The sequence below is a fragment of the Erythrolamprus reginae genome, chromosome 11 (genome assembly GCF_031021105.1).
Source record: "Erythrolamprus reginae isolate rEryReg1 chromosome 11, rEryReg1.hap1, whole genome shotgun sequence".
Lineage (NCBI taxonomy): Eukaryota > Metazoa > Chordata > Lepidosauria > Squamata > Dipsadidae > Erythrolamprus > Erythrolamprus reginae.
Genome location: NC_091960.1, coordinates 21,699,085 through 21,714,977, shown reverse-complemented (window position 1 = coordinate 21,714,977; position 15,893 = coordinate 21,699,085). Strand labels below are relative to the sequence as shown.

Below are 15,893 nucleotides of genomic sequence, written 5' to 3'. Positions count from 1 at the left end.
CTTTTTTTGCTGCAACAGTTAAAGTTGCTACTTCTTTTCCTTCTGGATCTCATACACTCACACAGAGCAAGTTGCAGTCTGACTCTTTAAGGTACTCAAACAAGGCAGGAAGGAGGGGGTCAGAAAGGGACAGGCAGGCAGAGGACAGCTGCCTTCTGAGCAACTCTGCTGTGAAGGGGAGTGGGGAGATTGACTTCTCTCTGTTGCAACATTCAAAGTGACTACACTTCTTTTCCGTACACACAGCTGCTAGTGGGTGCCAAAAAGTTGGGTAATATTTTCAAATGACCATAAGCCATTTACCATATTTGAATGGAATGGGGAATCTGTGGCCCTGCAGATATTACTGAATGCCCAACATTCCATCAACTAGTTGAGGCAGGAGGGACTTAAAGTTCAGCAATTTCTGTTTGGTCAGTGATGTTTCCAGCCCATGTATACCTGCTTCGTAGGCTGCAGCGTAGGCCCAAATTTACTTGTAGGTAGGACATTCTCTAAAATTGGCAGTGAAAAGAGTTTAGTTCAAGTGGCAGCCTTTTTATCAGTTTTCATCAGAAAATGACATGGGAAGCAAATCCCTTTCATTAGCTGTTCTCTGTTAAGCTCATCCTCTAGCCTCCTGATGGTGATTCTATGACACCCAGTTTTCACAAAAACTGGGTTGTTTGTGCCTTCCCCAAGCCCCCCCCCTTTTTTTTTTGCAAAAGTGGGCCTGTTTTTGACCTGTTTTTTGCAAAAAGCAAGTTGTGCAGAGTATTTGAGAGTGCTCCTGGAGGGGCCAGGGAGGACAAAAACTTTTTTCTTAACTTATCTCTTCACAATCTTGGTGTGTCTTATAGTCTGAAAAATACGGTGAATTGGCACTCAGAGATAAATACGTGGGTGTTGCAGTTTAGGCACTTGGTCTCAAAAGTGACCAACCCCCTGCTTAGGTAGGAAACTCTACACCACTTCAGACAAATTGTTATCCAATATCTTTTTAAAAACTTGCAGTATTGGAGCATTCACAATTTCTGAAGGCAAGCTGTTCCAATGATTAATTGTTCTAATATCAAATAATTTCAGAGCTGCTGCGGCCTAGAAGTGGAGCTCTTGCCTCATAATCAGGAGGTTGTGAGTTCGATCCGAGGTAGAGGCAGTTGTAGGGTCTCTTGCTTGGAACTAGATGACCTGTAAGGTCCCTTCCAACACAGTTAATCTGAATTTGAATCTGAATCATTCTTGTCTTATCAATAACCAATAGAGAATGACACTGATCAAGGAAGTCCAAGGCATCAGGGAGCTATTTCTAGTGTTGATGTCAGTTTGTTGTATATGTTTTGGCATTTCTATAGTTGGTGTGCACAGTTGACTAGGCAAGGTGAAGTGCAGAGCGCATTGCCTAAACTGCATGGAAATGAGAAATCACAGAGTCAAGGGTTCTCTTGGTTTCTAGTGATACTATTTGCAGTTTAGCTTAGCAATGTACTTGATAGTAGTTTCTAGCACTCTTGTTTGACATACTTTGTATTTATTTTTTAATTTTACTCGTGGGACTTATTTGCATCACCACATTTTGAAAAGGTCCACAGAGTTCATTTTTGGTTCTTATATTCTATTGTGGAACATACATTCATTTTGGAAATCTAAGTACATTAGAAATATGCATCCATTTATCAAAGTATGGAACAGCATGAGATAAAGCCAGAAGTTATCATAAAAATGCAATGGGTTTTACTGTATTATCATGATGGTTATTCTATTGCTTTTGACTAGAGATGAAGGGTCAGGGTTGTAGTGAATACAAGATTGTGTTCCTCTATTCCATATGTATTATGTAAGTCAACTTAGGATGATACAATAATATTTTCTGCCATGTCTGAGGGCTTGCAAATTAATGATGTGGGGAACATGCAGAATTCAGTCCTCCAAAATCCATTCCTCATGAACTCAGCACATGCTCTATAAAATGGTCATCACTGTCCACCTAATGTTAGAGATAGCCTTAGAGAAATCATTGCTACGAGTTTTTGTTCCAAACATTTGGCAAAGAAGTGATCCCAGCAAAAGCCTCCGTTCTCTCTGTTAGTCATTTTAGCAACATTTCATTCACTTGTCTTAATACGTTCTCTTTAAGACGGATCTTTTTCTTCCATCCTCAGATATCTCTACAATTGATCATTGCTGCTGCTGCTTTAGTTTCTTTTCTTTCTTGACAGTTTAACAGGTACAACTATCCCTGATCTGATTGTCAGCACTCAACATCAGATGTGGCTCCTCTTCCAGACTGATAGTGTGAGGAACTTACTGGGGTTCAAAGCAACCTACGAAGGTAAATACAATTCTGCATTGATTCCTTATTAGACAGAGACAAGCCACAAGGACTTTACCCAGAGATCTCTTGACAAGAAAAAAAAAAGATTTAGGTCTTTGTAATAATGAAGGGCAATACATGTCAATTCAAGTAGATAGTGCTCCACTGATGTTCACAATTGGGACTGGAACTTCCATTGCTTAAGTAAGCTAAGTGAGTCACAGTTGATTTTGTGACCTTTTTGTCATAGTTGTTAAGGGAACCATGGGCTCATTAACTGAATTTGACTCCCACCCATTGATTTTGCTTGTCAGAAGCCAGCCGGGAATTGCAAATGGTGATCACGTGACCCTGAGATGTTGCAACCATCATAAATGTATGCTAGTTACCAAGGGCTCAAATTTTGATCATTTGACTGCAGGGATATCGCAACAATAATACGTGTGTGGACCGGTAGCGGGTTGCTACTGGTACGGTTGAGGGTGGTGCATCAGTAGCAAATGTTGTGCTGCGTGTGTAGCTTCTATTCTCCTCCCTGCGCACACATATGTCCCAGTGTGTTTTTGCTTCTGCATATGCCTTAGGAAGCAAAATCCCATGAGGCGATGTGTGCAAGAGAGATTTCAGTGGTTTTTTGCTTCCGCACATGCTCAGAAGCAAACAATTGCCTAAATCTCTCACATGCACACGTCCCCTTGTGAGATTTTGCTTCCTACGCATGCGCAGAATTAGAAACATACTGGGATGCACGTGTGCATGCAGGAGAAGTGAAGCTGCATGTGCAGTGCACCACTAGCAGCCGTAATGGGAATGCGTCCCTGGTGTGGAGCTGCTGTAAGACACTTTTTTCCAGCAGTGTTGTATCGTAGAATGTTGACTGAATGAATGATTGTAAGACAAGAAGTCTCTTTAAGAGAGATAGATTCATTGCAGTAGATTATGTATATGCAATGTGTCTTCAATTGGATACCTTCTAAATATGTTAGAGTTCCTGTCCAGGGGTGGGTTCCTCCCGGTTTGAACCAGATCACCTGAACTGTTAGTGACCCACTGATGATGCGATAATGGCGTCACAGATCCAATTCAGTCACGGCTGATCTGTGGGCGCCACCATCTTTTTTCAGGAATTTTTCACAGATTTTTCTGTATTTGGATGGCTTCTCTTCTGCTGCTTGAAAAAGTGCCTTCCCACCTGCCACTCGGGTTAATACTTACCTTTATTTCTTCACCCAAAGCATAGCTGATCAACTGATCAACTGTGTTTCGGGCTGAATCCTGCTACTAAGCATGCGTGGAAGTGAAATCGCATGAGGGGAACACACGCATGTGAAATGTCATGATTCGAATCAGTGGCGAAGGTAAGTGGAACCCACCCCTACATTAATCCCGGGGCTAAAAGCATTAGTGGCATTAAGAGCTGGAATCCAAGTCATCTGAAGATTACAGCATCTTTTATCTTACATTAGTGGGTTCTATATTTCCCATGTTGCTTTCTGCTTTGCTACCCAAAACACCTGGCCTGAGAATTAAGAGGTCAACCTACAGTACACGCAGCATCATAAAACAGAAGGAGGACAGGTGTCATCTTGGAAGAAAGGCAGAATATAATTGTAATTACTAAACTAAACTCCCCAATGTTATAAGGGTATTTCTCACATGAGTGACTCGGTTTCCACAAAGCTGTGCCTGTTCAAGAGGAATGCCAGTTTCTATTTATCATGGCAAGAAAATTACTTTCATGGATGGGTAGATGATAAGAACAAAAAAAGAAAGTATATTGCTATCAGGTGTCACGTATGATGGGTGTTCAAGGGCTCCTAAAAAATGAGGGTTTTGTTTTGTTTGACTATAACTTTAAGTATAAAGTAGAGTAGCTTTAGTGTTTGCTTCTGCTAAGGTTCCTTAGAAGAATGGGAGACAAAGCAAGGGATAATAAAACTTACAAGTGGAGCAATTAAACATTGAAAGATAACTTATTAAGATGCCTCTCCTGCTGAAGACTAGAGAGAACAATGCAAGATTTGTTGGGGGATGTTTTATATAAGCTTGTTACAAAGAAATACAGTTTTCTTTACTTCCCCCACCCTTTAATTACGCAATCTGTTAGCTAATTGAGGTTCTGGAACCATGAAAGAGTGATCATTAAATTTCTGTAATCATATATATTATCAACATAAGATATTAACCAAGGAATATGCCTATAGAAAATCTTTCTAACTGAAAAGGGCAGAAATTTAAGTTTGTACTTCCCTGAAAAATTTGCACTTGATCATTAAATTATAGCTCTTCTGTAAGTAATGCATTATAAACATAGCTGTTTATCCCCAGTAAAATTTTAAGTGTTCTTTTTAAAAAAACATTCATTTTAAAAACATATTTTTAGTTCAAATCCTAATTAAATCCATTCAGGTCTTTAGCAATATAATATACTAATTCTCCATTTTTCTATGGATTTAAAAAATATAGAAAATGTTGTAACTAAACATTGACACTTTCAACCAATGATAGTTTGGTAATATCTTAATCTACTGTGTCTAATTAAATTGCCTGATAATTTCTTCCAATGCATATCATTTGGATTTCATTTCCGAACAACAGATTTTGATAGGGATGAAAACTTTATAAAATGCTAATTTCCATGATGTAACCTCCCTTTTTAAACGTAATTACCACTTCTCCAACATAACGTTCATAAAGACACGTGTGTTTTCCCTTCAAATTCAGAATACTATGTAGTCATTCCATCTGGACTCTTGAGAAACATGCTATGTGCCCTGAAATCCTGAACTACTCCAGGACATTAATTTTGTTCCACATACATTTCAGAAAGACACGTGTGTTTTGCCTTCAAATTCAGAATACTATGTAGTCATTCCATCTGGACTCTTGAGAAACATGCTATGTGCCCTGAAATCCTGAACTACTCCAGGACTTTAATTTTGATCCACATACATTTGCTCACATAAAGTATGGTTGTTGATCAATACATTCTTTGTTGTGGCACTAGGGAACATTCCCCTTGAGATTTGCCTACTTCCCTCTTTGTTGTTTATAAAAAAATCCCTGAAAACTAGATCCTTTCCACCCAAGCTTTGAATTAGAAAAAAAATGATGTTCATATATATTTTAGAAAGTTTTATCATTTACAGTAGATGATTTCAGGATTTAATTGTAATGTAGGATTGGTTTATTCTACACTGCCCAGAATCATTATAGAATTAAACAAACTAAGACATTTAATAAAACAATTACGTGCATGTTTAGGTTTTGAAACCAAATCTAAAGCATTGCATAACTATTTATTAAAATTAAAATAGTTCTATAATTTGCTATGTATTAGATCAGCAGAATGGTATCACAAAAGGAGATGAAATTGCTTCTCTTAAAAACGAAGTAAGAAATATTCTATCCCCCTAAAACAAAGATGCCCTCAGACAGAAGAAGGGATTTCATTCAGCATTGTTGAGGTAGCTGTAGATTTTTCTCTCTTGGGATAAAAGGGATCAACATACCCATGTTATGTTTTCAGTAGCATTTTTATTTTTGGATGGAGGGACTTTCTGATAAAATTTTCAACCCTGAAGCATTATCAGTTTCTGGTGGGTCCTCCCCCCAAGCGTTTTCTGTCTCCAGGGAAAGAACACTAAAGCCTAAGTTAGACCATGCCTAGAGTTCTGCATCCAGTTTTGGTAACTACACTATTTAAAAAAAACATTGAAACTCTAGAGAAAATGCAGAAGAGAGCAACCAGGATGATAAGGGGACTGGAAGCTAAGACATACGAAGAACGGTTGCAGGAACTAATCATGAACAGTCTGGTGAGGACAAGAACCAGGGGAAACATGATAGCAGTGTTCCAATACTTGAGGGGCTGCCACAGAAAGGAGGGAGTCAGTCTGTTTTCCAAGTCACCAGAAGGCCAGACAAGGAATAATGTCTGGAAAACTGACCAAAGAGAGATTCAACCTGGAAATAAGGAGGAACGGTCTGACAGTGAGAGTGATCAACCAGTGGAACAGCTTGCATGGGGAGGTTGTGAGAATTCCAACACTTGAGACTTTCAACAGGAGATTGGACGGCCATTTGTCTAAAATGGTGTAAGGACTCCTGCTTGAAGGGGCGGTTGGTCCCTTCCAACTGTAATAAATAAATAAATACTTAGCAGACTCAACTCAGGTTAGCATTTGAACCCAGTTAAAACTAATGAAGTGCTGCCATATGTAATTAAATAATTGAAATGTGGACTGTAGCAAGTAGTTAAAGCCTTCCCCTTTATCTATGTGGACTAGGGTCACAGTCCAAATCTTAATACCTCGTTGTCAGTTTTCCTGAGAGAAAACACGACACTGAAGAAGAGAACTCTACAATTAAGGTCAGCTGTAGCTCAGCTCTTGGATTATTCAAAAGGCTGATCTCGAAGAAAGAAGGATGAACACTTTCATGTATTTCCGAGCAGCCTTTTATCTTGTGACATGAGCATGCATCAGCACTCCTTCTACATAACTTGTTTCTGTTTGCAAGCCATGCAACCTGTTTTCCCTGAGGCAAACTTCCTGTCATTTGAACCAGATCAGTGAGATTTCTACAAGCTGGATTTGATGATTCTTAAAGTTTGCTGGAGGTTATGAGAATCAATGATCATGATGGCAAGAAGCTAACATACATATTTTAGGACTGTTTTTCTTCCAACATTGTCCTCTCTAGACCTATTGAGCTCTGGCCATTTATCTGGGCATCTCGTGGATCAGTAGCGGGTTTCACTTGCCTTCGCTATCCGTTCGGAACTGTGAATGTGTGTGTGCTGGCTTCACTTGCACTTGACATCTGGGCAGGTGGGTGGAGCCTCCCGCCACTGCCACTATGGGTTCATTGAACCGTGGTGAACCGGTAGCAACCCACAACTGTTGTGGATGTATTCATGCAATTTCTTGGCAACAATAAGGAAATAGATTGCCAGTGTCTATTTTCTCAAATGTTTTTATTTTTATTTTTAAACACCTTTCGTTCTACCATGAGCTCTGGTGTTATCTCCAGGTTTCCCATCCACAAACCAACCACGTTCTGGTAATAATTTAATAATAATAATAATAATAATAATAATAATAATAATAATAATGATGATGATAATTTTAGATTTGTATGCTGCCCCTCTCCGAGGACTCGGAGTGGCTCACAATAGCAACAAAATACAATATGATACAAATCCAATATTAAAACTAATTTAAAAAGCTTTTCAAATGCAACCAAGATTGATATACTTATGCACAAACACATTAATATAGGTCTAGTTTAGTTACTTCACTAATTAAATCCTTCAAAAAATCAAGTATCCTAAGATGAGTTGTACTTCTAATGATATTCTGGATATGATGGCATTATGGAAGCAGTTTGCCACTGCCTTCTTGTAAGACTTTGCAGCAAAGCAGTACTTTCAGAAGTACTACAGGGGAGCAAAAAAAGAAAAAGAAAGAAAAGGATGTTAAGTCCTTAGCTGCTTAGTTGTTTTTCTGCTCTATTTCCTAATATCTCCTACATTTTGTACACAGTGTCCAAAATAGGCTTCAATGACTTAAGATAGCCTGGACTGAAGATACTTTTCTTCCTACAATGACAGAAGAAAAACATCTGACCAAAGTTAACATCCTAAAATTTTTATATGATGGGAAATATAGTAAAATTTCTAAGTTCAGATAAAGTCCATGATTACTCAAGCATGTTTATGCTGTTTCCTTGGCAAAGTTAATTTAGAGTTTAATTGTAATATATCTTCTTGGATGTTTCTTCATATATCCTAATCTAATCACCAGTCCCAGGCTTTTCTAGAAACTTCAACCAAAGGGCCAACTAAATTTGACCCTGGCTAGATTTTTGAGATTAATCAAAGTCAGTGCTTCAACCTAGTTAAATATTTCATGGAGGCATCTATGAACGGGGCTAACTAAACTTCTAAAAGAAGATAATTTCTATTATCTTATAGACTATTAATCTAAATTTGTGTAAGATTTGTTCCCTGTTCCCTGTCCAGTTGGCATACAAATCTAAATAATAAATAAATAAATAAATAAATAAATAAATAAATAAATAAATAAATAAATAAATAAATAATATTGAGGTAGGTGTATATGGGGTCTGCAATTTTCTCCTGAATAGTCCTCGATTAGGGTATTGTCTGCGGAGAGGGGCGGCATACAAATCTTATGAATAAACAAACAAACAAACAAACAAATAAATAAATAAATAAATAATTGTTTGTTGCCTGGTGTCAATCCTTGCTTATTTCGATATAGGCTGCTGGAGAGACTTATTCTGATATGTTTCTTATTAAAACTTTTTTAAAAAATAATTTGTTTTGAATGGTGTGAACATGCTCTATGTGTCTGCTGAGGGCAGATTTGTCTGAATCGTAAGCTTTTAGGAATTCCATAAGACTTTTGTTTGTAGGATGCTCACAATTTTCTAGTTGAAGCTACATTATGATTGAGCCTGCCCAGGTCATTGTGAGATTAAGGAGTCTTTTCCTGACGGCTAGTTGTTGTTCATGGATATGCTCTGCCGGTCTTCATTTCTTTTTCATAACTTGCATTGGCTATCTGTTTTGAATGGTCAGGCATTTTTTGATAAATCTGATTTAAAAAGTTAATTGAGCTAGTTTAGTCCTAACCTGAGCTGATTTGATTTCAGAAAAAAAATAAACTTTTTGAGATAATTTTCAGAATACACTAGCTGATTTTTGGTATTTGTATATCACACAACCTCAGCACTAGGTTATCCATTAAATATTGGTGGGCCTCCAAAAAGAAGTAGCTATCATGCAAGACCATGGCAAAAAGTTGTTGTCCACATCAAGGGGTGAATTTCAAAAAAATTCCCTACTGGTTCTGTGGGTGTGGCTTGGTGGGCATGGCAGGGTAAGGATACTGCAAAATCTCCATTCCAACCCCACTCCTGGGGAGTGGATATTGCAAAATCCTCATTCCCACCCCACTCTGGGGCCAGCCACAGGTGGTATTTGCCAGTTCTCTGAACTACTCAAAATTTCTGCTACCAGTTCTCCAGAACCTGTCAGAACCTGCTGAATTTCACCACTGGCCAAATCCTGCTTTAATCAAAAGTGATCTATGGGATGAAATTTGAAGGAACGAATCATGAGATAAATGCCTCAAGTAAGATAATGCTGACTGGAAGAATGTGGCTTGATCCCATCAGGTTGGCCCAGATAAGTCTGGTAAATCTGTTAGGGACACAGTGAGCACCAAGCAGAACAAGCAGACTTTTATTCCAAAATTTTATTCATTACCTTGCAGACATTCCTCCTATATCAGATGCTTTTTTCATCTAGTTTTCAAAAGAAATAGATGAGAACAAATGGTTTCTGCTGAAATAGACAGATAATATGGCTCCCTGCATGAAAAGCGCTCTAAATTTCTCAACCTTTGAGATAAATATTGGTCAAATAGGCACAACAGAGGTGAGTTTCAACAGGTTCTGACCAGTGCTGAAGAACTGGTAGTGGAAATTTTCAGTAGTTCGGCGAACCGGTAAATACTACCTCTAACTGCCCCCACCCCCATCTAGTCTCTGCCTCCTGAGTCCCAGCTGATTGGGAGGAAATGGGGATTTTGCAGTATCCTTCCCCTGCCATGCCCATCAAGCCATGCCACACTCACCAAGCCATGCCAGTGTTGTTGTTTTTTCTCTTGTAGTAATTTTTTTTTAACCCATCACTGATGCACAGGATAATTATTTTTACTGTACTTTCCTCACCCTTCTTTGCTTCCTGACTGACTGCTGTTCAACTCTTAATGATTTCAAAGCTTAATGGAGTGAAGATTAAAAGGGGAGCAACAACTCACATTGCTAGCTTGACATTTTCCTCCAGCCATTTGGAGTTACAGTTGGTTTACTTCCACAACTACTTCCAACACCCTCTTTCTTCTTGACTTTATGAAGCTTCCTTTGTAAAACTGAAACCTGAAGATGTGGCTCAGGATGACTTGCAGCCCTGCCCCAGTCCTATAATAAAATGTTATGCTTTTCTTCTAACTAGAAATAAGTGGAATTTCATCTCTTCCAAGTTGTGTTAGAATTGTTTCATCTTAAAGATGTATAGCTTGTCAGTGATTTATTAATGTGTAGACCAGTTGCTTTCTTTTTTTCTCAATGAGAAAAATTCACATCCATAATGAAAAACTCTTTTCGGCATCCACTAAATTTCAGTAATACTTTACTATATTGACTTCTTATCTCTTTCTGTTATCTTGTAATACTTTGATGCACCCTTTTCTAGTCATATCCAAATTTCAATTTGGGGGTGGGGGGGTGTTGTTTAGCCATGTAACACAGCTAGGGACAATAACCTGGAACCATCATATGGATTCTTTTGAAAAGGAAAATTTGAGATGTGAAGCAGGAAAACTTAAGATCCCATTTGGACTCTGAGCTTATATCTTCGTTTAAAGAAGAGAGTTGTAAAGGTGAAAATAAAAGATTAAGAGTTTTCACTTCTTCCTCTCATTCTTCAAGGATCTGAAATATGAGTTTGCAAGGGGTGGAATCCAAATGCAGGACCCAAAGCAAATAATCAAGGCTCAATGTAGTGTTTATTCAACAGTACATGCTGGAGGGGACCCTACAAGAGACTAATTAGTCACACCTTTAAATGAAAAGATGCATTGATGTTTAGACTTTTCAGGAGACAGTAATGTAAAGAAAAGAGGGGGAATTATGCATGCATACATATTCATAAGTAATAAAGTAATAGATCTCAGGTTACTTCCTGCCCTTCTGTTTCTACAGAGAGCAATAATCTCTGTATCATTTGCATCTTCAGTTTCGGGTTCCAATGGAAATGTTTAGATAAACTGGCCGTTGTTTATCAGATACTATAAGGCCACACTATTTATGTCTTAATTTATCTTAAGCTTCTCCATTCATCCGAGAATTTATTTTTCCCAACACAGGATGTTGTCAAAATGTCAATATCATAGTTGTTTGTATGCACTCAAAGCTTTTCCTGGCTTTTATTTATGTTGATGCAAAGCATATTGATTTGAAATGATTACTCAGGTCTTCAAATTGTGAGGTTTGTAGGTTTCAAATCTTGTGCTTATTTGCAGTTTGCTTTATATTATTCAATTTAGGGGAGAAGATGATTTATGTTTTATGGTTGAATTCTCCCTTTCCAATTAGGACAGTGTTAGTGGTCATGTAAAAGTTAGTGGTAAATCCTAATATTTTAAGGATAATGATTAAAATGAAACACATTCACTTCTCCTTCTAAGCCTTGGATGTTTCAGTTTAGCACAAACAACACAAACTGAACTGAAAAGTTTGTTCAGCTTTTAACATTGTGTATTTTGGGCACAGATTCCAGAAGATGATGCAAATAACTATAATAGTTGTATTGATTTTTCAGTGGCTGCTTGCATTTATATTATGCAGTGAGAAATTCGCCCAATCTATTCTGAGCCAGCAACTGTTAATAGCAGCTGACAGACAGGATGTCTCATGTCCTGCTCTGCATTTAGTTATCTACAAAATAAAGAACACTTATTTTTCTCTCCTTTGCACTGAATTTGTTGGACAATGTTTCAAGAGCTTTTTTTGGTCATTTATTTTCAGTGCTGGTTTATTCTCCTTCAGAAATTCCACATTTCTGTTGAAGGGAAAACGTAAACGACCAGCTTGTTTTTGTTTTCAGAATATATTCCAAAGAAAATTGAAGCCTTTGAAAGTGTGTTCAAGGTCTTAGGTTGTATCTGGCAGAGACATTATTCTGAAACAAACGTGCCTACTACATTCACTGCAGGTTGTAGTTATGCTGATGTGTTATAAGAACCAGTTCAAGATTTGAAGTGAATTCCAGCAAGTTGGAATAAAAACCGTTGAAACAAATTAGGCAATTTTTTGAAGCCTATCCCTGGAATGATGTTGTTGTGACCTTTGGAGATTCCTGTTTTTCAATTGTAGGACATCTTTCTATAATATTAGACCACAGTTACCTTATTTATACCTCTGTTCCTTGTTCTGATCTCCTCATCCTCCTATCCTGTGACAGAGGGGGAGTAATGTATATAATTGCATTCACAAACTAGCTGCCCATTTCACATGCTTGCCTGCATGCAATACACAATATAAAATACATAATATAAAAACTCATAATAGCTGAACTTCATAACATAACCATCAACAAAGTTAAGAGATGTGCTGTAATGTCACATCTGGGCACCCAGGCCTGCTCAAAAGCTAAGTTTGGAAGTTTTCAGAGCTTTGCAAAAGGCCATTAGGTCAGAAGTAATTTTATCTCAGAAGGGAATGAAACTCCAAAGAGTGTGTGCTACACTCACAGCTGCATCAGAAAAGCATCTTTTCTTGGGTCAAGCTAGCCAACACTCTCTTGCCCAGGAGTCAGGGGAGAAATTCAAAAAATACAAGAAATAACAGTTCTGTGAATGGGGCTTGGTGGGTATGGCAGGGGAAGGGTACTGCAAATTCTCCATTCCCACCCCACTCTAGGGCCAGCTAAAGGTGGTATTGGCCAGTTCTCCGAACTACTTCAATTTCCACTATCAGTTCTCCAGAACCTATCAAAACTTGTTGAATTTCACCCCTACACATAGGTCCCCAAACTTGGCAACTTTACAAGTTTACCACTTTACAACTCCACAAGTTGAAGTCCACGAGTCTTAAAGTTGCCAGGTTTGAAGACCTCTGCTTTAGCCAATTGCAAACTGAGCATGATCTTCTTGCCACAACAATTTGGGAAATAGTCCCATAAATAAGTATCATCCGTTTCTCTTCCTTGTATGATGATGATTGATGAGGTGGAGGAAGAAAATAATAGTTAAATGCACAATGAGGCAGCTGTATTATCATGGTTACCTATGAAAAAGCATCATTACAGGATGATATATTATTAAATAAATGGTTAATGTTAATAATTTTAGTTATTATTTAATTATTATGTAATAATAATGTAGATTATAATGCAAATATGATACTACCGTTACAAATATAAAAATAAAATATAAACAAAGACATTTTATCATTAGCATTTTATATAATAATTAGATCATTATCATTATTAACTAAAATTATTTTTTATTGTTATATACAAATGGCACAAAACCACAGCTTCCAGTTCTTTACCAGGCATTGGCCTTCATTCACCCTGAGTTCTTCCCAGGAAACGAGGATCCTGTGATATACAGTATATTGTTGTAATATGTGTGCAGATCCAAGAAGCATGACCTCTTGTCATTAATAGCTGGAAATTTTGCCAATGCACAGATTTTCTATTATGATGATTGGTCACATTCAGCCAGATGTTTAGTCTGGATTTGACATTTTTAAAAATCTACCTATCAAGTCCCACCCAGAACCTAGAGGCAGATATTATTTGATGGTGTTAAAAATATTGTCGCAGGATGTGAGCTGTCACAAGTAAAGTTGCCTTTGGCATTTAACTGGTGATCTTTGTCAATGCCAACCGTCTTCTAGCGATGCTGCTGATGTTTTCAATTGCACCCAAGGCAACTATTACTATTGGTACTATATTTCTTTTGTCATAGTCGTTCTACTTCTATTTGCAGGTCTTTCTATTTTTCTCTAGTGGTCTCCAGGTACTGCCATACCCATTCTCCAGATTTCTTTTGCTTTAACTATCAACAATTGTTAAGTCTGGTGTGTTTCGTGACAGGTGCTCCTCTGTTTAAATTCCGAACTCCCAGAGCATTTTAATTTCTTTGTTTTCTTTCACTTTGTCTGTTTTGTGGCCCCAACCAGTTCTTGCTTGCAGGCAAACTGTATTTCGTGCAGATATTTCAGGGCATTGTTATGGGTCATCACATAGTCAGTCAGATGTTTAGACTGGACTTGCCATTTTTACCCTACTATTATTATTATTATTATCCTTCAGGTCATTGTAAAGTAATGAACCAGAACATTTGACTAGCACTAAGCAGACATTCTACATTCCATTTACTCCATTCCTCCCCAAGCTAAGAGAAACATTTCTGAGTCTTTTCATGACTGAAGCTTCACAATTAGCTTTCTGTAAGGACAATTGATTACAAAACAGGCTTGGGATGTTCATGCTCTACCTCCCTTCATGAGAAATTGTAGGAAAAAACCCCAGTGAAGTATTGTAACATTCCAAGGGAATAACTGTAGGTAGCGATTAATTTCTTCTCTATTCTTCTTTGAAAGTCATACAATGCCATGCCATACATTCTCTATCTACTTTTTTCTTTCTTTCTTTCTTTCTTTCTTTCTTTCTTTCTTTCTTTCTTTCTTTCTTTCTTTCTCTCTTCCTTCTTTTTTTATTTTCGTAAAGTTGTCAATCTCATCTCAGTGAATGGACAACTCATAACAATACAAAACAATAGCCAACCCCCCCAACTCCTAACCCCCAAATTAATTTAAAAAGTCTACAAATTCTCAATAAAAACACATTAAAAACAGAAAAATCAGCCTTAGCGTTTAGTCATTGCCTTATCATCAAAGGCATAGAAGAGGCTCACCATTACCAGCTAACGTCCAAGCATGATGGCAGAGCACAGTTTTCAGGGATTTCCCAAAATCTGGTTGGTTTTATGTTCCAAAGGGCAGATGTCATGGTAAAAAAGGTTCTCTTCCTGCCTCAACATGTCCCCTCTGCCAGACATGATGAGATTGTAACCTGGGAGAGGCGATCAATCAAATATCCTGATCCTACAATATGTAGGGCTTTAAGTTCCTAACTGTTCTATCCTGGGATTGAAGCAAACAGCTAAAAACCACTCTTTATTTGGAAAAACTGCATTACAGGCAGAAAACAGTTTTTAAAATGTTTAGGGAGGATTTTTCTTTGCTGCGAAGTTATCAGATAAGCTTCCTGGGAAGGTGCCAGTTTCGGCCTAATTGCATTCCAGCGAGATAAAGGAGGGAATGAATCATAGAGGATAAAATTCAGCTCACCAATTTTCTTTTTTTCTTTTTGAAAAAAAATTATTAGTTTTCAAATATATTTTAAAACAGACAAATAAATACCAACAAAAGACAGACAAATGAAAAAAATGGTGATATCAGCAAACATTCAGTATTTCTGCAATTTTCTAACAGTCATGCAACGTCTGGAAGACAAATTTTGCAAAGCAGAAATCAGATTTTTTAGGGGGGCATTTTTGAGTTCCCCAGCTCTAGCACAGTGTCCAGGAAGCAATGTTGAAACCCCACCCAGAATTTCCCAAGATGCTTTGCTTTTATACTTGCTGGGAGTGGTCATCAAACCCCCTAGAGTTAAAGTTGCAAACTTATTTCCTTTTACCATACAAGTCTGCTTTGTAATCTCCTCAATCTAGCATCTAAGAGTGGCTCATCCATTCTAATGTCTCCTTCATCATCTGACTGGCACCAATTGACATACCTGTCCCATCTGGTGGTTCCTTGGGTTATCCAGATCTATTTCTCTATCATTCTCACTCTCTGCATCAGCTGGCAACCCCACTGGCCCAGGGTATCCAGAGGATCCTGGCTCATCCTTCTCAGAATCTGGCATTACCAGAGGTGGACAAGGAGAACTCACAATACTTACCAGCAACTTGAACTGAACCCAGAACCT

At 37.9% G+C, this 15,893-nt stretch overlaps 1 protein-coding gene across 1 annotated transcript in view; it reads left to right on the top strand.

Annotated features, from left to right (window-relative positions):
- Positions 1–15,893, top strand: part of CSMD2 (CUB and Sushi multiple domains 2) — a 930,229-nt gene that overhangs the window by 530,691 nt on the left and 383,645 nt on the right. The window contains exon 12 of the mRNA XM_070764517.1: positions 2,199–2,311. Coding sequence (XP_070620618.1) covers positions 2,199–2,311 — 113 coding nt within the window. The remainder of the gene's footprint in view (positions 1–2,198; positions 2,312–15,893) is intronic.